Source organism: Ruditapes philippinarum, unplaced genomic scaffold (assembly GCF_026571515.1).
Source record: "Ruditapes philippinarum isolate M1 unplaced genomic scaffold, ASM2657151v2 ctg1748_1_1_1_1, whole genome shotgun sequence".
Lineage (NCBI taxonomy): Eukaryota > Metazoa > Mollusca > Bivalvia > Venerida > Veneridae > Ruditapes > Ruditapes philippinarum.
In genome coordinates this window covers 95,814-118,580 of record NW_026863713.1, presented here as the reverse complement: position 1 = coordinate 118,580, position 22,767 = coordinate 95,814, and the positions used below count along the sequence as shown (strand labels likewise).

The window sequence follows — 22,767 nt, the reverse complement described above, 5'->3', positions numbered from 1 at the left end:
ATCAAGCATTTTTGTTACATTTACTCAAAGGATCTTGGGAGGCCCTGAATACTGCCAAATCAGAATATATAATCATCATAGTCAATATCATTAACATTTCGGTCACAGAGACCAAAATCAAGCTTGTTCTCTCAGTTCCAACAACTAATCATTTCATAAGTGTCACTTTTAAGGGTTTCAGAACGCCAGTCTGCTAGCCAATTGTTGTTGTTGTTTTGTTGTTGTTGTTTTTTAGCTCGACTTTTTTTTGAAAAAAAAAGTAGAGGTATTGCTATAGTCGCGTTGACGTTGCCGTCCGCAAACTTGTACCCGGATCATAACTTTTTATTTCTTGGTGTATTGTCTTCATACTTGGCCACAACAACCCTTGGAGTAGACCACACTAACCTTGACCTTCATCCATAAATGACCTTGACCTACAAGGTTAAAAGTCCAAATTTTGCTTGTTCATGCTGTTATTGGCTGTAACTTTGTTATTTTTGAATGGATTGTCTTCAAACTGGAACATAATAATCTTCAAAGATATCCCTTAAAAATAACCAGACAGACCTTGACCTTCACTCATAAATGACCTTGACTTTGAAGGTCAAATTATTGAAATTTTCATTTTTTTGGCTCTTTGTTATTTTGGAATGGATTGTCTTCAAATTTGAACATTATAATGTTCAAGGATAACCCATAAAAATAACCAGACAAACCTTGACCTTCACTCATTAATGACCTTGACTTTGAAGTTCAAATTATTGAAATTTACATTGTTTTGGCTGTAACTTTGCTATTATTGAAGGGATCAACTTCATATTATAACAGAACATACTTAAGGGTTTATCAAACACTTGGGCTCTTGACACCACCACGTGACTTCACCACATGACTTCGCCACGTGACACCACCACATGACACCACCATGTGACTCTACCACGTGACTCCACCATGTGACACCACCACAGGACACCATGTGTCAACCACGTGACACCACCACGTGTCACCACGTGACTCCACCACATGTATCTATTTATAGAATTTCTATCTATAGAATTGCATGTTTCTATTTAAAATATATTGACAAAACTAATGTGTCAAGACAGACCGATTAATTTTATAAAAAGGAAACGTTTAGATTTTGTTCAAACATTTCTTTGTTTGCTTTTAGAGAAAGTAAAAAGTCGAGCGTTGCCCCCGCCCGGCGGTGGCTCTTGTTAAGCACAGTCGCTAATTAAGAACAAAAACTTTTGTAGCAAACGTCTGGTAAAATCTTAATTTGATGTGTCATCAGAAATATCAAAGGTTTTAGAAATTTCATTGATGAAGGACTTGGTAAAATCATGGATAGTTTTAGTTGTTTCTCTGGTTACTTTGTGTTTTATTTGAATGTGTCCCTTTTCTAAGTGAAAAATGTTGTCATAGTGTTTGTTCACAATTTCCATATAGGTATAGCTGTCATCTTAATCACTAGGATGTAAGTTGTTTTGCTCACAGCAAGTAACATGGTTACTGGTATATTTGAAAAGGGACATTTTGATTGAGGGCAATACACATGTTTTACATAATACAGTTTTCAGTAGATACTCCACTTACACTGCGACTAGCAAAAGTATGGCAACAGATGAAAATGACAATGTAATTTTTTTTCTTAAATTTTAATTTGTTTTAAAAACCATTCAATAACACATCTTTGAAATTTATAAAGATAATAAAAAATGCGCACAAAGTTACAAATGCATTTTACAATTATTGAATGCACAAAAACAGATCATAACAAATGTACAACATATATTTTTATTTGCCTTTGCTGCAGACATTGTTCCATTGAAAGAGAACTTATAAACACTGGAAGATGTACTTATACTTCTATTAAACAGATGAAAGTGATTTTGATATTCAAATAGTAACCATACAATTATACAATAAAAAAACCTACAATGTGTACCAAACCTTGACAAACACACATAAGTAAAATTTAAGTTGTGATTATCTCCCTCTATTTTCGAAAAACCATGGAAATCGCAATTATAAACTGCATAAAATCTTACCTCGAAAATGAATCTTGACAAAATACACATGAATATTCACTATTAAATACCTAGGTGCGGAAGAGTTAAATATATCTTTCTGTTAAAAACACAAACCTTTCCAATTATAATAAAAGTATCCTTATCTTATCCTTATGAAACTTGTATTCAATTAAAGTTGATTTTACTAGGCTAGGATGTCACAAAGCAGTGTGTGTAATAGGTCAAGTTACTCCTATAATTACCCGTTTTATTATATACCTTGTTGAATTTTAATTATTTAACAACTGTAACGTAGCTGCTATTACCTTAGCAACAACATTAGAGATTGCACTGTTATGTTGCAGATTGTCATTCTGCCAGGTCACATACAAATAAATTTTTTAAAATTTTATCAAAACATACTATAACTTATATCATTTATTTCAAGCATTTAACCATATAAATTTACGGAAAGTCAAACAATTTTATTTTTAATGTTCAAAGAAAGTCAAACACTTTTTTTTTTAATATTCAATAAACTTATAAATCTTTCAGATTCAAAAATAAGTGTGATTAACAATTTGTGCAGCTAATTTCAAAACTCAACAGTAGCTGTTTTAATTCTATATTGTTTTTAATAACAATCAATACATTGAAGTACTGGTTCCATTGTAATGTTGCAACCCTTATTTATATGACATACCAATATAGAAATGAGATATAATTATTGACCTGCTTAACTTCTACTATCAACATTTTATGAAATGTACATGCTGTGAGACTCTTACTATATAGAAAAATTCTGTGGTGGCAAATATTCTCATGAAGCACAACTTGACAAATATAAAATAACTTATAAATAAACAACAACTCCATCATTTGCACTCTTATTCACACACTTATCAGTCACATTTCATATTAACTTCATTCAAACGATAACAGTAACCCCTTCTTCACAAATACTTTTTAAGTTAAATTTATAACTATTTTTAACTTTTATCATACACTAAAACTTTCACCACAGCCACAAGTTCCTTTTATATTAGGATTATTAAACACAAATTCTGCTGAAAGTTTATCTTCCACATAATCCATTTCTGTTCCTAATAAAGTCAATTGTGCTTTTGCATCTATCACTACTTTTACACCTGAAAATAAGAATAAAATAAATAAGAATTGCAATGCCAGTAAAGAACAATTAACATCAGAAATCAGTGCACCTAGCACCTTTTCACTTCACTCTATTGTCTTCAAACTTCTCCCTGATAGGAGCTGACGGAAAAGTCACTTCTCCTAGCTAGAGCCCTGTGATGCAAAAGTAATTCTAGTGTAGTAACCCCCCCCATCCCCAAATTTATTAAGTTGAATTTTAATGTAGTTTACACCAATAAATTCAAGTTGGATTTTAAAACTTCCTGAATTGCCTGCCATTCATCCTTCTATTTCATAAATCTATTCCTATGAAATTTCTAAATTTCTATGTATTTATTTTATATAGTTTGTAAGTCAAATTTTAACTATATATGAGCCGCATCACGACAAAATCAACATAATGGGTTTGCGACCAGCATGGATCCAGACCAGCCTGCACATCAGAGCAGTCTGATCAGGATCCATGCTGTTCACTATCAGTTTCTCTAAGTGTTATAGGGTTTGCAGATGCGCAGGCTGGTCTGGATCCATGCTGGTCGCAAACCCATTATGATGGTTTTGTTGTGACAAGGCTCATATGTCATACACACACTGCAAAAGAAATACAGCAACCTTTACTGATTGAGAAAGACCTTTAAAGCCTCTCTTTTTATTCTTTAAAACAGTGCCTCTCTAAGCATTCTTTAAAATATAAAATTGTATGGCAAGCTTGAATTTAAAAAATAAAAATGAATTTAAACAATACCTATAAACAATTACATGTATGTTCATAACTTTATTTGGACAAAAGAACATCCTGTATGGTACATAAATTAAAATTAATTACATAAATTAAAATTAATTAAATAAATTAAAATCAATTGTTGCAATATAAAAAAGGTACCATGTCAGATTCTAGAATATCCAGGCAGTGATAGGCACTTTTAATAATTTCTGTTGACTTTTAAAGGTTTAGAATTTAAAATAAAGAAATCCTGATGGACAAGTTAAGCTGTTGGACCTACCATCTTGCTCCACTATTTCATCAAACTTTCCTTTATCATTGCAGTAATCTAAAGTGTATGTCAAACCATTACATCCTCGAGTCTTCACACCAAATCTTTAAACCAACCTGTTAATTCAGGAAAACATTGACTGAGCCACATCACAACAAAACCAACATAATGGATTTGCAACCAGCACGGATCCAGACCAGCCTGCAATCCATGCAGTCTGATCAGGATCCATGCTGTTTTGCTGTCAGTTTCTCTACTTGTTGAGGGTTTTTTTGTAAGCTAACAGCATGGATCCTGATCAGACTGCACGTATTGCGCTGGCTGGTCTGGATCCATGCTGGCCGCAAACCCATTATGTTGGTTTTTGTCGTGACGCGGCTCATGTAAATATACAGCAATATAAATTATAACTGCTGTATCTGTTTTTTTTATACAGATTTTGACATTTCTGGTTGTCGAATCTTTGTAGTCAGTCTACCTAGCTGGCTTTCCCTGGATAATGACCAGAGTTAATTATCAACTTCTCCAACACCTAAGCCCACATATTTCTGATACAGCTGTGGTGAAGGCAAATAATCATTAAACTCAATGTCTGTGATCAATTGTCAACTAGAGATACTGTCTTGTGCAAGGATCAAACCAGCAACTCCTGAATAACAAATTTGATGCTCAAACAATTGAGCTAAGTGGGCATACTAAATAAATTACCTCTTTAGTGCACACTTTTTCTATAAAAAGCAAGAGAGTTTTGCAACTTTGCTCCAATTTTATGGAACCTTTTAGATAATTACATGCAAGATTTTATCAATAAAACTGGCCAAAACATTGTGCAAATTTAAGATCTAACACAAGAAGTTTGAAAAAGGAATTTCTACACCTTACACTTATATAACAATATCAACATTTACAAAGTTTTATTACATGCTTTTCGGTGGTTTATAGAAATAAATCAGTGAAATAAAAACTGATAACTTCACTGTTTTAAACAGTGAAATTATCAATTTGATAATTTAACTGTTTTAAATTTTTTGAGCCCATTACGTTGTTTCAGTGAAATACAAGCGTTCACAGTACTGGAAACCAAATTAATGATGTGACGTCGTAAATGATGACACATTGTATTATTATTTGGCGCCCTTTCCATTCAGTTCTAGGTTAAAATGTCTTTTTAAATGTTTCTTTGCATATAATAAAAAGAAAATTTATTTAGTTTAATGTAAGATGGAAATAAACTTTTAACCTCGTGAACAACAAAAGTTCATATTTCACTCGTGGCTGCGCCACTCGTGAAATATACCTTTGGGTGCTCACTCGGTGAAATATATTCCGATCTTACACTGAACTAAATGAATATCCTCTATATATCTAAAGTCAATACAATATTATAAGAATCTTACACCAGCTTTCAGTACATTTCTGAGCACTGTATCTAGCTCACTCCTAAAATGAGGCTCTGCCAAGTTCAACTTAACAGTTAAGCAAGCGTTAGAACTTAGATATTCCTGGCTGTATTGACAGCCTGTGTTTGATTTTTTTTTCTTTCATACATGTATTACATATAAATCATAAGAAACAAGAGCCGGTTGAACCGGGTGATGCTCCCCGAATAGGTTTTGGACACAGGAAGGTATACCTCTTGTTGTGTCAGAGTTATGTCACAGACAAAGTTCAAAGTGTAAAAACAACCCAAATGTTGCGCGCGACACATTGTCTCAATATGGTGATCATTTCTGTAAAATAGTTGTAAAATCCGACTTCAAATAACAAAGTTATGTCCCGGACACAATTTTCCTGCAAGGTCATGCTGTGACCTTAACCTTCAAGGTAGCCCCCCAAATATTGCACGCCAAACATCATCTCAATATAATGATCATTTCTGTGAAATAGTTTTAAAATACAACTTCAAATAATGAAGTTATGAACCGGACACGATTTTGCTGCAAGGTCATGCTGTGACCTTGACCTTCACGGTAGCAACCCAAATGTTAAGCCTGACAACTTGTCTCAATATGGTGATCATTTCTGTAAAATAGTTGTAAAATCCGACTTCAAATAAAGAAGTTATAGACCGGACACAATTTTGCTGCAAGGTCATGCTGTGACCTTGACCGTCAAGGTAGCTACCCAAATGTTGTGCGCGACACGTCGTCTCAATATGGTGATCATTTCTGTGAAATAGTTTTAAAATCCAACTTCAAATAATGAAGTTATGGACCGGAATCGATTTTGCTGCAAGGTCATGCTGTGACCTTGACCTTCAAGGTAGCGACCCAAATGTTGCGGGCGACAAGTCGTCTCAATATGGTGATCATTTCTGTGAAAAAGTTTTAAAATCCAACTTCAAATAACAAAGTTATGGACCGGTCACGATTTTACTGCAAGTTCATGCTGTGACCTTGACCTTCAAGGTAGCGACCCAAATGTTGCGCGCGACACATCGTCTCAATATGGTGATCATTTCTGTGAAATAGTTTTAAAATCCGACTTCAATTATTGAAGTTATGGACCGGACACGATTTTGCTGCAAGGTCATGCTGTGACCTTGACCTTCAAGGTAGCGACCCAAATGTTGCGTTTGACACGTCGTCTGAATATGGTGATTATTTCTGTGAAATAATTTTAAAATCCGACTCCAAATAACAAAGTTATGGGACGGACATGAATTCGGGACATACAGACGGACAACGCGACGACTATATGCTCCCCCGAAATTTTTCAGGGAGCATAATAACAGAAACTAGAATTTCCATTTAGCATATTTTGTTTTCTTACAGTACGTACGAATCACAATGGCAAAAGGACATCCGGAACCTAATCAGAGATATAGGAATACCTTCATTTAACACAGGGAGAGGGGTGTTATATGGATTTTTTTACCTCTGGTGTAAATAGTAGAAACTCCTGTCTGATATGCAAGAAATTATACACTCACCATGTTTGGTTTCTCTAACATCAATTCTTTCACCTTTTTAACAGCAGAATTAGTCTGTAATAAAGTAAATATAAGGATATTGATATTCTACAACTTAACATAACAAACTGCTTATATAAATTTAAACCATCTGTTTTTTGTAGCAACCCAGCAGTAAATCTAACTTCTCAAAGCCCTGCACTTTGATACATTATTATTAATGTTGGTCAAACAACAAATGTAGAGCTTTTTTATAATTATTAATTGATAAACATAAAAAAGAATGAAAGTGAAAACAAGAAGTAAGGTAAAAAAGTCAACAAGTAAAAAATTGCTGGCAAATGCAGCAATGTGATTGTCACGGCGAAAAACAAAAAAGAAAGAGAAAAATCACCCCGAACAAAAACAAAAAACACAACAATTAAGTATAATGATAAGGTATCTCCAAATATCATTGCGCTGAATTGACATGTTAACTTGTTGAGAAAGTTTTTAAGTATTATAATGTAACTTGTTACAAGAGCCATGTACATGTATATGTAGTAACGCAGTTATTTATCATTCTTGTGTACTGCACACCTCTTGAGTGAGATCCATCCAATAAGTTTAATGTTGATATCTCAAAGGCTTTATTAGTTATGACCTGGACAAAAAGTAAGTATGAAAAATAACACAGGGCAATAACTGAAAAATAAGGCACGATTGGTTATCATTCTTATATGCTGCTTTCCTCAATCTGAAGTTTCAAGTTGTAACCTCGATAAGCTCCGGACAAAACGTATAAAACATAACAAAAGGCAATAACTCAAAAATTATAACGGATAGAGTTATCATTCTTGTGCACATCATTCTTTCTTAATAATATCTATTCACCTATAGACCTTTTTACGACGCGGTCCGTTGCTATGAAAAATTGACCGGAATTAGAATTTTCTCGCGCATGCGCAATCTGCGTAGAGCAAGAAATCCTTCGTCCTACATAGAAATATAGTAAAAGTTCATAGACAATTCCGAGTTAGTTCAAAGTAAACGGTAGAAATTATATAAAATAGCTTTCAACAGTTATATAAAAAAGATGTCTTTATAGCTTTGTGGCGAAGAATGCCATAAAAAGGCATGAAAAAGATACATGTTTAAGAATTTACGATCACGGAACTGACACTGAGATCATTTTTTTAAAGAAGATGTTGAAATATATCTATTAGCAAATGAAACGTCAACTTATTTGCTATTGAAATAGTTCAATTAAAAACAAAAGAAATTATATAACATGAAATGGAGATAAATTATCATTCTGAAAAATATCAAAACAGGTGATAATGCATTTTTAGTGTTCAATATACCTGATTTTATGCTTTATCCGATTTGCCTGTGATGCAAACAGAAAATTTAAGTCACATAAATAGATTTTAAATATTTTTTTCTCTAAATCTTTAGATGTTAAGATGGGTTGTTTGGAAAAGATATCACACACATTTTATCCGCTTCTTCGTAAATCATGTTATTTTTAATAATGCATGTGACACAATTGTTTTCTTCTCAAAATCCATAAACATTGATCGGTATATTTAAAAGTTACATAAATTACAATTTTAATAAGCGTAACTGATTATCTATATCATGATATTTAAACGTCCCGGTTCAATGAACAAACGTTCGCGTGCCAATCTGTTTGACACTTGCCACCTGACCAATCCAGTTATTTAAAGGAAGTGTACAATACAAATACAGGGGTGATAAAATTTAATCTTTAACACCCTGCTGTTTCCTTCCGACTTCCCTTCGTGGCGTGCACGTCGCTCGGAAGGCATAGGTCACACCAGATGGGTGACCTAGTTAGGTCACTTAGCTGGTGTTACCTAACCAATGACGAAGGGTGTGGCCCTAAAGAGAGCTGCTGCTCCCGGAAGAGGTGCCTTTCTTCTATTGTCATTTGTTCATCGAGCGAAGAATTTGGTCCTAGAGAAGGTCTACGACGATCGACAGCTTGAAAAGACCTCCGTCGCGGCTCTACGACATCGACGACGTTGCAGGCGAATAAGTCCTCCATTGCAGGCTCTACGTTACCAGCAATCGTAATAGAGGCCGACTAGCCTGGGACATATGGGAAACCGGCGCCCAGTATAAATAAAACTAAAAACACACACACCTGCTGTTTCAATTTAAATTACTGATGGAAAAGTCATCTAATGATACCTTAAACAAAGATACGTGTGCCCGTTTTGACCATTGAATTATTACTCCCACACATTTTCACAGATCTCTTAAAATAAAGTCACGTTTTCTGTACTTACCGCCTTAAGTCATCCCAAAATTAATATTTTTTGGGTGACATAACATGAAACAGCATCTATTCAAGCCTTAAAGTATGATAAACTGTAGACATCGTTATTGCTTTCTGCCCTACGCAGAATGCGCATGCGTGAAATGCAACATTCGTTGCTATGGAAAATCGTATTGTAAAAAGGTCTATAAAGTTTCATGTTGACATCTCAAAGACTTTTTGAGTTATGCTCCACTCAGGTGAAAAAATAAGAATGAAAAATAACAAAGTGCAATAACTAAATCAAAGCAAAGAAGACGCTGTATTTGTTTGGGTCTCAGAATGTCAGAAATGTGAAGGTTGTGAGATTATAAAACAATTTGTTTTTGCATTGAGCCACCAATGCTTTCCAGCGTTTTAATTGTAGTAGATTGGCTATAAGACTAATTGCAACACTGATATTCAATCCAATGTTTATTGACTTAAACAATTTGAAAAAAAAAATAAGTTGCCTTAACTGGGATTTGAACTCCAGACCTATCGCTTCCTAAGAGAGCGCGCAACCTCGACCACGGTGAATTTATATGTTAACGGCCTGAAGAAAACCATATTATTCTAAATTAGGGTTTTTAACGACGCTAACTGTTGTTTAACACTTGTGTAAATAATCATGGCGCTTACTATAAGCATGTTTATCTATAAAGAATAAAACAATATTAGAAATCTTCGACCATTCTGGAATTATTTTGCTTGAAAATTAATGCGCCTGTCATGTAACCATATTTACGCAGTGATCTCCCCTGATTTTTTCGGCCTTAGGCAGTGTTACATATAAAGGGAAGTAACCGCTCCAAAAAAGCGGAATATTTTCGGCATTTGCAATTATCAGCATTAGAGTCTGAGATTTCGCTACCATTATTTGTTTGGTCTGACAACCCAAACAAATAAAACTATGAAGTGTGGAGTTATCACTTTTGCGCACTACAACGTCCTGGGTAAGATCTATCTACCTATGAAGGTTCATGTTGATATCTCAAAGCCTTTTTTAGTTATACTCTGGACAAAAATTAAGTATGAAAAATAACAAAAGGCAATTACTGAAAAAATAATGCACGGTTTGTTATTATTCTAATGTGCTGCACTCCTACTTAATGAGATCTATCCGCCTATGAAGTTTCAAGTTGCTACCTCTAACACTTTTTGAGATATGCTCCGGACAAAAAGTATGAGGGTGAGCTATTAGTATCAAAGGGGGATACTCCGGCATTCGTCGTCATGCGTCAACAATCGTCTTCTTCTCTGAAACCACAGCACAGATTTACTTCAAATTTGGTCCGTAGCATCCTTGTGACAGTTACACTTGCTCATGTCATTTCAATTGGCCCCTTTTAGGGGTCAATAGAGCTAAAAATAGAAAAAACCTTTAAACATCTTCTTCTACAACACTAATTGATGGATGATCACCAAAATTTGTCTGTAGCATTCTTGGTTAGTAGTTTATCAAGTTTGCTCATATTAATTTGATTGGCCTCTTTTAGGGGTGTCTTGTGCTAAAAATAGTAAAATCCTTTAGACATCTTCTTCTACTGAACTAATGGATGGATGATCACCATTCTTTGTCTCTATCATTCTTGGGTAGTCTTTTATCAAGTTTGCTCATATTAATTTGATTGGCCCCTTTTAGGGGCTGCTTAAGCTAAAAATAGAAATTACTTCAAACATCTATATCTAGAGAACTAATTGATGGATGATCACCAAACTGTGTCTGTAGCATTCTTAGGTAGTCTTTTATCAAATTTGCTCATATTAATTTGATAGCCCCCTTTTAGGGGTCAAGTGAGCTTATAATATTATAAACCTTTAGACAGCTTTTTCTACAGAACTTATCGATGGATGATCACCAAACTTAGTTATTAGCATTGTCATAGTTATAAGTAATCATTTATAAAAAATGCTCATATTTATTTGATTGGCCCCTTTTAGGGATTGCTAAAGCTTAGATACCCCAGACCATGGCACTGTTTTAAATTATAGTTTAATGAAAGGGAAACAACTCCTGTTAGAATTTCTTTCATTAATGTGAATGACCTGCTGTTATCTGATGAAATTATTTGAGGTCATGACCTCTTATGAAATATACAAGATATATAAGGACTTAGTATCAAGCTTTATTTGGTTTCCTGTCAATTAAAAAAATCTCCCTCTTTTTGAAGTAAATCTCCCTTTTGAAAAAAGTTCACATGCAATAACATGTTATGCATAAAAAAAAGATTGAATGTCTTAATGTCTTTGCAGAGATCTGAAGTCAATGTGCTTTGTATCTGTTTGTGCCCTAGAATTCAGATAGCAATTGCATAATTCTAAGGTTCATTTGTAGGTCAATCTAGAGAATTTTCCTCAAGGCCTTAAAAAATATTTCATTTGTTTCTGGTAGCTTAGTAACTTGGAGAAAGCACATTTCAATAAATATTGGGGCACACTGTTGAACCCGATGTTTCATATGTGCATGGGATATTGTCACTGTCTAAAAGATAGGTGATTGTTTTTCACTGAGACTCATTTAAGTATCTGTTGTATTATATTTATATGAGAATATAATAAATATATATAGAATAGCCTAATCGATTGACCTGTTATTGTCTTAAGCTGCATAACCACTTTCTCTGATCTTAGTTTTTTCTTCTTCTGTTTTCTTTCATAAGGTAATACTCAAATAATTTCTCAATAGAGAAACGCTAAGAAAATAATAAGCTAAATAAATTAATAAATTGAAAATATTTCATAAAATTTAATGTAGATATGGCTGAAATTATTTTTCATCTTATTTTACTTTATAATCTTTTATAACTTAGCATTTACACGAAGGAACAAAACTTAAGAGAATAACTTGCTTGTCTTTATGTTATTTTGTCATTTTTAGCTCGTTTTTTTTTTAAAATAAAGTAGAGGTGTTTTAATGGTTGTGGCGGCGTTGCCGTTACCATAGCTGTTGCCGTCCGCAAACTTGTACCTGGATCATTTTTAAGTTCTTGGTGTATTGTCTTCATACTTGGCCACAACAACCCTTGGGACAAGACCTTTCAGTAGACCACACACTTACCTTGACCTTCATCCATAAATGACCTTGATCTTCAAGGTCAAAAGTCAAAAGTTTTGGACCACCACCACTATGTGGACCACCACCACCATGCGGGCCACAACCACTAAGTGGACCACCACTGTGCGGACCACCGCCACTTTGCAGACCACCATCACCATGAGGACCACCATCACCATGCAGACCACTAACATGTGGACCACCACCATCGTGCCGACCACCATCAACATGCGGATCACCACCACCATGCGGACTGCCACCACCATGCGGGACCGCCACCAACATGCAGACCACCACCACCATGCGGACTGCCACCACTGTGCTGACCGTCACCACCATGCAGACCACCACCACCATGTGGACCGCCACCACCATGTGGACCGCCACCACCATGCGGACCAACACCCCATACAGATCGCCAACACCATGTGGACACCCACCACCATGCGGACCACCGACATACAGACTACCACCACAATGATGACCATCACAAACATGCGGACCGCCACCAACATGCGGACTGCCACCAACATGCTGGATCACCGCCAACATGCGGGCTATCGCCAACATGCGGACTGCCACCAACATGCGGATTGCCACCAACATGTGGACCACCGCAAACATGCGGACCGCCACCACCATGAGGACCGCCACCAACATGCAGATCACCACCGTCATGTGGACCATCACCACCATGGGGACCATCACCAATATGCAGACCGCCACCAACATGCGGACTGCCACCAACGTGCTGGACAAACGCCATCATGCAGACCACCACCACCATGCGAACCACCACCACACTATGCGGACAGCCACTACCATGCAGACCACGTCAACATGCGGACTGCCATCACCATGCGGACCACCAACATCATGTGGACCACCACCACCATGCAGATCACCATCGCTACCATGTAGACCACCGCCAACATGCGGACCATTGCCAACATGCCGACCACCACCACCATGCGGATCACCACCGCTAACATGCGGACCACCACCACCATAAGCATTTATATATAATTAGATATTCAAGATATACAGACAAAACTTATGTGACAAGACAGACCGATTAAATTTATAAAAAGGAAAAGTTAAGATTTGTCTGAAAATTTCATTGTTTGCTTTAAGAAAAAGTAAAAAGTCGAGCGTTCCCCCCCCCTGGCGTTGGCTCTTGTTTATTCTTTGTGCTATTTTAGTATCAGTTTCAATTATTTCTATTCAGAATCACATTTTGCAAACTTGGTTATCACTTGCTGAAAGTAATTTTGCACTGTTTCATACAATGTATGTAAAGTTGTTTTGATGTTCACTGAATACATTTCATCAAAACAACCTTTCGCCTTTTTCTATGTAGTTAAAGATACAATTTTTCCCATCTCTATAAGAGTGTAAGATAATTAACCTGAAATGTTAACTTTCTGGTCAAGTTGACTAGTATCCCTATGTTATCTTAAATAAATATTGACCGATGGTGTCATCCTGACAAACAGTATACATGTATATCTAAATAATGAGATTATATAATTATCTTATTTTTTAGATAATTCAAAAAAAAAGAAGAAAGATCGCAATTTTAAAAAAACAGTCATAGGCAAATTTTATCACAAATTAATGGATGGATGATCACCAAACTTGGTTCCTATCATTTTTACTATAAAGAAAACTACAATCAGTGTCGGGAAACCTTATAACTAGAGAGGCAAGTTGAAGATGACCTGGACTTGTCTTTTTACAAGTTTATTTGAAAAAAAAAACAACAAATTTCTATAATCACTGAAAAACAGTAGTTTCTGGTGAGCGATTCAGAACAATCATAGCCCTCTTGTTTTAGTTATGCTCTGGACAAAAAATAAGTTTGAAAACTCACAAAAGGCAATAACTGAAAAATAATACAGGGTAGAGTTATCATTCTTGTGCGCTGCATTTCTCCTAAATTTGATTTATCCATCTATGAAGTTTCAAGTTGATATCTCCACCTATGAAGTTTCAAGTTGATACTTTTTGAGATATGCTCCGGACAAAAATGTGGACGGACTGACGGCAAGAAGGACAGATGGACGGACGGAGACTAATTCTATATCCCCCACGCATTTTCGGCGGGGGATAATAAAGGAAACTCAGAATTTTGCTCACAATAACGAGACATGAATTCTGAATGAAGTTTGATGTTGTGGTAAAGACTGACTTACGGACCAAATTAAGTTTAAATATTGCACTACCTGGTAGGGTGAATGTTTATTGTGAAACACATATGGAAAACCAAGTCTCAGTTTAGAGAAAAAAATGTGTTAAATATTGCGCAAGAAAAATGAAATTATTCAAAAAAGACAATTAAAGCTTTAAATTGCAAATATAAAAAACTTAGAAATGTAATGTTCAAAAGACATTTTACACGTGAAAAGATTTACTCCGACATGAGAACACATAAGTCCAACATTGTCGTCCTTTTCTGAGGCGAAGAAGCGAAAATACGACATGGCGTAAATCAGCCACCATACATTATCCTTTAACTGGCCTGTCGATATTTGAGAGACCGGTGCGTATACGATGTTATCTGTGTGTCGAAAGGATGTGCGGAAATGTGTTAATATAAAACACTGATAATTCGTGTGTTGATCAAATACTGTTAAGATTCTATACGGTTTTGAAAAAAAAAACTTTCTATGTAACTTTTCAGGTAAATGGGCTGTACTATGATAGCGTAAAAAATCAATAAAATGTCGGCTGTAGAAATCGAAAGGCATTTTGTCACGTGACTTATGCCCATGCTACCGAAAACTACCCACCACAATATCACGGCGTTGAGACGCCGTGAAATGATGCTGGATGCAACATACAATATCTTTCTGTCTCTGGCCGTTAACAGTAGTCAAATTTTCTGAAGTCTAATTCAAAGCTAGATTCTCAGTTATAATTATAGAGCTTATATGAATTGATATTACTAATTTTTTTTTTCTGGGTAATTCTAAGAATATGACATTTGTCTTGGTGGAAATACATCAGACCAATGCATCAGCCAGTCTCCTCAACTTACATGCAACATACAAGTGTGATTGTAGAGACTGAGTCTTTAAGGTTTTTTAAATGATACTATAGTCAGGAAAGAGTCTTAAATTATTATGATGGATACCACATACTCCAGCACAACAGCCCGAGTTAAATCCTCGAGAGAGACGGTTAAAAGTCAGCACAGGTAAACTTTGCCGGCTATTAAAAAAATTTTTCTAGGTTCACTATTAAATAATCTATCAGCATAATACTAATAGATACTGTTTATGTCAGTTATTTTATGACACAATAATTAATTATTTAGAAAACATTTGTTCTGTTAACCATGTGATTTAAACAACATTTAAGACAAAGATAAGAACCAAACATAACTTAAGTACCTACAAATTGTAATTCTATATCTTGACCTTTGACTTAAGATCCTCAAAATATACAGGGGATATTTACTAGTTAATATGACCAACAACCACACCAATTAGGAGTGTAAGCGGGCAGCACGAAATGCCCAAATATTGCCCAAATATACCAAAACTACTAAAAACTAGACCTATCACTGAAGGCGATTAATACCCCCAACCAACATCTTTGACTTTTTGAAAAATAAGTGGTCTGAAGAAAAATTTGAACTCAACATATTATATAGTAAATGAAGTATAAACTTTGTACAAAGAATTATTTCAATTAATTGAAATCCCAACCGGGGTCTTCATATAAGCTTCCTATACACCAAGTTTGATTCCTAACTCTAGTTATTGTCTAGAAACCATTTTTCTATTTTTAGTAATGGTGACCTTAACCTTGACCCCAGGCGGTCCAAATGCAATACCAAACAGGGTCTTCATATATGCTTGCTATACACTAAGTTTGATTACTATATCACATTCCTAATTCAAGTTATTGTACGGAAACAATAACAATAACGGTGACCTTGACCCCAGGGGGTCCAAATGCAATATCAACCATGGTCTTCATATAAGCTTTCTCTAGACTACACAAAGTCTGATTACAATATCTCATTCTAACTCTAGTTATTGTCCGGAAACCATTAGGGCTGTGCATTGCCATTTTTTTCTGTCACAATACATGTCACGATACTTGTATTTGAAAACGATGCGATTCACGATATGTATTGCATACTTTGATTAAATGCGATGCATATTTCGATTCTTATGTTTCGATGCAATACGTATCACAATACTGACTTTCAGACTTTATCTATATAAAACTTGGTCATTTGTTCACAGTATAATTACGAATAATGTAATATAAAACTATTACAATAACAAAACCTTGTTATTATAACTTCTGTTCAAGTTTTGATCTTTCAGCAATTTACATTACTTATTACTTAAGGATTTTTACTTTTTACTTAAAGGATTAAAGGTATTTTTCATTATACCATAACTATTAGTGTATTGCGATACTTTCCCGCTATATCGATGCATCGGGTGGTGAAATATGTATTGCATCCTGATATATTGGAATTTATAAATTCATTACGATGCATACATCGAGGACAGGGCAGATCGCAATGTATCGATGCATCGATGAATCGCTACACCTGTAGAAACCACTCTTCTATTTTTAATAATGGTGACCTTCACCTTGATAGGTGGCGCAATAGCTCAGTTGGTTAGACCACTGGCTGTCACTCCTAAGGTCCCGGGTTCGATCCTGGGTAACACCCTTGGGATTTTTCAGAGACACTTTCAGTGTATCCTGCCTAACTAGAGGTGTACTGGTAAGAAATCCAGGTAATCCTCGCATGTATAAGTGCTATACACTGGGCATGCAAAAGAACCAAGGGGTCTATTCAATAAGAGCTAGGGTATGGTTCCCGGATTCCTTTATATCTCATAGCTTTCTCTGAATTGACTAGTCTATAGTCATGTCTACGTCCCCGCAAGGGGTTTGACATAAATGGAAGATGGATGGATAGATAGATAGATAGATAGATAGACCCTTAGGGGTCTTAATTAAACCATGACTCTTTTGTTATCAAGACACCCATACAAACATGAACATTTGTTCAATACTTAATGTTAAACACATATTCAAATGTACTAGGTTTTTGTTTTTATTCCTTGCTTGAGTATCTTACGACAAGTTTGTTGCACCACCAGTATAATTCAATTCGCTATGGCATGTTTTACAAACCGCTTTTTTCTTTTTTTCAATTGAAATACTAAAAGTATTTCCAAATATTGGAAGTAAATTTTGCTGGTGAAATTTTATATTGGCATGACTCCTTTACAGCCATTATTGCAGACAGGATGTGTAATGTCACACTGACGTAATTATCAACTTAAGTGTTGCAAATTTTGAATAATTAAAAATATAACCATCTATAAATGTCATGTTATTATCAATCTATATATAGGGATATTTATTTTCATGTAAAAACATAGTGTTCAATTAAGATAGTGATTCCATTTTCGAAAACTAACGCCTTTCTAGCTCAGCATCAAGGCACTAGTTTGTTTGCTTCCTGTCTTTAATCGGTAAATTTATTTAGGTACACATTGCATAATTCATACTCAATTTTTTTTTTTTTCGACTTTTAAAGTGTGAGAAACAGTGAATGTAAATAAACAAATAAAATTGCAATCCACGATCTCTGGACTGACGGATATTCGTACTTGATTTTCTTTTCGCATTGTGATTATCCGAGTACTTTGATACTCGCCCCAGCCCTAGTTGAGGGCATGTATGTGAAAAAGGCTGAAACGTCCAGGACGTGTAAAACGTCCAGGATGTGTAAAGGCCAGACACTGTGTAAAATAGTCCAAGATATTTTTATTATTGATACTTGTTTGAAGATTTCATCTACTTCTAGAACCATGTTTTCAAGGAAATTACAATGTATCTGTATCTGTGAGGGTACGTCGTAGTAGTTCTGGCTTCCAAAACTTTATACGCCCCTATTTAACATTTTTGTTTTTCATCTGATGCGGCATTAAAGTTTTGGATTAGACCCGTTATGAAACCTAACCAGAATAACAGAAGTTGATTAATTCTTGTTTTTCACTTGCAAATACACTTGACCCAATCAATTCTTGTGCATTTTACGATAAAACAATTATTTTAATATCGTTCTATACCAATTAAAGTATCAAAATATTAATACTGTCATTAAAATTGCCTATTTAACTGTAAAACATCAATTTGTAGTCGGCCATGACATTCAGGTGCCACGTGAGACCTTGTATGACGTCATTCGCGGGAACAGATTTGAATAGAGTCGTGTACTATATTTAGAACATTTTGTTGACATAATTTCGATATTTTTCTTCAAGATAATGTTTTTATTTATTTTCATTAATTTTTTAGCACATAAATATGATTTTTTTGAATATAAAAGTCAGTAAATCACCCTTTTCAATATCTTTAAAAAAAGTAATTTATAAAAATATTGGAGGCACATGGGTTCATAAAGGTCAATCTCGTAATCACGTGGTCAAACATTTTGGCAATATGGCGGCCAAGTGCCGAAATTTTTACCTGTCGGAAACTATTAGGTAGTTAATGTTCGTAATAAGATTTTTATTTGTCCATCCTTGGCTTATCAACAGATTATATATAGTTTTATCAAGATATGCTTCACTTTACTTCATGACATGTTCGATGAATAAATACGAGCATGTCAGATTCCTGCCACGATTATTGGTGGACTTTCCCTACGGGGTCATCTTCAGCATTCACGTCATGTCATAATATATAGGAAGTGGCTAGCCGTACGGGCCCGTACGGCTAGCCAAAAGTTCTAGCCGTACGTGAGTCACGTACGACTAGCCTTGACACACTGTATTGGCTAGCCGTACGGCACTTTTCAAAATTATATGGAAGTCGAAAATGCATATGTTATTTTGTGTCTTTAAACGACGATTTTAATCAAATCTCCGCATTTGTCCTAGTGTGTTCACTTTAATAAAGATGCTCCGCAAATTTGCAAAAAAAAAAAAAATGAATTCGAGTAAGCGTTGTATAATCTTTCTTAATAAAATTAAGTGTCAAAGTTGCATGTTATAACGTCCTTAATTTTCATGCTTATGATTTGTATGAAAGATGAATTGTTAAATCTGTTAATTAAGCACATGGATCGAATAAATAATGATCGGAGGGGAATAAAATAAAAACGGTGAAAAGGAAAAATAATTTAATAATGCAAACTTTCCTTCATGATGGACGATGGACAAACTTCTATACCGTCGGTATTTGACGCAATTATCAGAGACCGACAACAATTATTTTCGGTGTTTTTTTTTTTTTGTTTGTTTTTTTTTTTTTTTTTGTTTTTTTTTTTCAATTTTAAAATTAAACTTAATGAAACAAAAAATGATTATTATCAAAATTTTGTTAACTATTTCAATTGATATTATTTAATTGCAACCAAACGCTATTTTTTCTCGACGTCTTGAGATGACAAAGTACGTACATTCTTTACTGTAGCCAACACGTCGATTAATCTCTAAAAGTAAACATTCTTGACTAAAATCCTCGCTTAAAGTCATAATTAACAAATGCACTTTCGCCTTCCATATATTTTTGAAAAGTGCCGTACGGCTAGCCAATACAGTGTGTCCTGGCTAGTCGTACGTGACTCACGTACGGCTAGAGCTTTTGGCTAGCCGTACGGGCCCGTACGGCTAGCCACTTCCTAGTATATAAACGGGTACGCTGAAGACCTTAACCAAAATCTGGCTTTAATACGACGGTGAGGGGAGTGCGCCTTAGTCACAAAGTTTTATGTAGATATTTTTGCTTACAATGTGGACTGTATCTCGAGAAAATGATTACATAAATGAAAATCTACTGTCTTAACTAAATTTTGTATAAATACCCCACCCATTGGATGGCCACAATGACAATCTATTACGCAAGAGTTTGAACGTGACAAATGGCATTTTTATGCAAATCATTGTTTAACTGAGAAATTTCATACCAAAATAAGTGGTGCTTTTGTCGGGATCATCGTCCTTTTCTTCGAGACTGCCCGAATAGTGGCACCAACAACTCTTGTTGCCATTTCACATTTCTTTCACTGATACTTCAGTGTTTTGCTTTTGAGGGTCAAGGTCGATACTACGGTTCGGTTACTTCCGTTCTAGCAATCGCAACTACTCGGCCCTTTCCGTCAGTCTTCGGATTATTATGGATAATAGCCGTTCTAGTTCGCATCTTCTTGGTCTTTTCCGTCATATTTCGGCGATGCATTCCGAATGAGTTATCCGAAAGGAATATTTATTAACGAAATGACCTTTAATGTTTGCCCACATCTGTTTGAAAAAAAAAATCATAACCGTAGCTGATTAATGTTTTCCATAATCTTTATTTGTTTCTTATTGATCATACATTAAGTTACATTAAGTTACGTCGCAAAGTTTAAAAATGACAGCTGATTTTTTAAATATTTTAGGTAAGATTAAAGAAATAAAATGATTGTGATACATAATAAAAGCATGATATAGGATTGTATGTTTGAAAATTAAATATTGCAATTACCACTTGTTCTGGAAATGAATGTTTGAAAATTCAGTTTTTATATTATCACTTGTTACCTGGAAATTAACGCTCATTAGCATTAAAACTTCGAAGAAATTTAAGCGATGACTAAAGAAATATAATAAACTTTTATTCCACAGAAAAAATATATACACTAGCTGGCCTAAACTGTATAGGCTTTTAGTTATTGATCATTACCTTTAAAATCTACTATAATTATCTTCTTAACATTTGAAATTTTTTTTAAATGGCATTCAAAATGAGTCTTAATACTAAATTCCAATAATATACGAGTGACATTAAAAAGTCCAAATTGAGACAACCATACGTTACTGCAACGATTATTTTCTAGTTCAATACACCGGTATTTGAAAACTGATCGACAAAAATAAATAAATTATACAAGAAATAAAAGTGTAATATTCTACTGTCGAATATAACATTATTGAATATTTAATAAATAAATATTTTTTCCCGAAATTTAAACAAAGTTTGTCCACATTTTGGGAGGTTTGTATAGCCCGTTTGATCGTCTTTGAATATGCTTTATTGGTATCTTAAAATTATATTGAGATTGAACTAAGAATATTATCGAAATAATGAATTATAAGTACATTTTAAAAAAAAAGAAAAAGAAATATGCCGGCGATTTCGTCCTGTTCAATTATTAAATCGTCATTGCGAACAGATGGGCAGTATTTAATGTTTTAGGTAATTATATTAAAGAAGTATCTCAATTAAAAGTAAAATTTAAATTTCCAAAAATCGAAAAATAGATGATAATTTGTAAATTAGATATCTGTTTTACACCGGCATAAAAACGATTAGCACCGCCGTTACATTAAATTTTCACCCTGTTGAAAATTACTCCAATGGTTATTTTTCAGTGTTGAGATCTGACACTGGGTCATTTTTCAACGTTGAGAATTGACCCTGCAAACAATTCAACATCAAATTATGATCAAAAAGTCGTTGAAAAATGATCGTGATCAATCGTTAGATTTTGATAAAATTATGGTCATTTTAAACAGTTAGTTAAATTTTAGTTTTAAAGGTGTGCACTTTAATATAATTATGACTTGTTTTCTAATCCTACTCAACGTTTCTATTTAATTCTAAATAAATAAGTTTACATGATTGGTTTAATATGGAATTTATGTATGCATACTGTAAATAATTTTTTTCATGAATATATTTGTTTTTACGCATTGCTATATTGAAACTGTTGCATTGTTTTAGATTTAATTAGTTCCATTCAACCAGCTAACAGAAAAATATCTAATAGCCCTACTGCCTCTTGAAAGGGTCGGTATACTTTGCAGACAGATTTTGCAAACATGTTTAACATAGACGGATTTTGCAGACAATATATTATATAGATTATAGGGGGCTGTTAAATCTCTTGTCATAAGGTGTGAATGAAAGGTACGTACTGATTTAATTAGTACTTGAAAGTGGTAGTATTTACAAATTCATATCAATTTAAAAAGAACACAATTTGGAATGCTAAGTTAATCCACGGATTTATATTACAACACGGATTTATATTACATATAGTAATATAAATCCGTGGTTAATCTGAAGTTCGCAGAAAGAATATTGATTGAATTATACAGACAAGTTACTTAAAGAACAAAATATGAAATAATTGGTGAAAATAATGAAAATCCGTCTTTAGCAGACATAATTAAAATTGAAGTTTGCAGACAAGTTAAATAAAGAAAGATTTTGCAGACAAGTTAAGAAAAGAACAAGATATGAAATATTTCCCCCTCAGTTTGCACATCATTCCAGTAGGGTACAGTATAGAAAATAGTCCTACTTGAATAAGAAGACCG

The 22,767-nt window shown here is 34.5% G+C and overlaps 1 protein-coding gene across 1 annotated transcript; it reads right to left on the bottom strand.

The window, feature by feature from the left end:
* Positions 1–1,991: 1,991 nt before the first annotated feature.
* Positions 1,992–20,531, bottom strand: LOC132723111 (iron-sulfur cluster assembly 1 homolog, mitochondrial-like). The gene is given in 5 exon segments (XM_060707778.1): positions 1,992–3,142; positions 4,151–4,241; positions 4,243–4,257; positions 7,074–7,127; positions 20,370–20,531. Coding segments are annotated over 5 exon segments (393 nt in total). The 5' UTR covers positions 20,454–20,531; the 3' UTR covers positions 1,992–2,993.
* Positions 20,532–22,767: the final 2,236 nt, after the last annotated feature.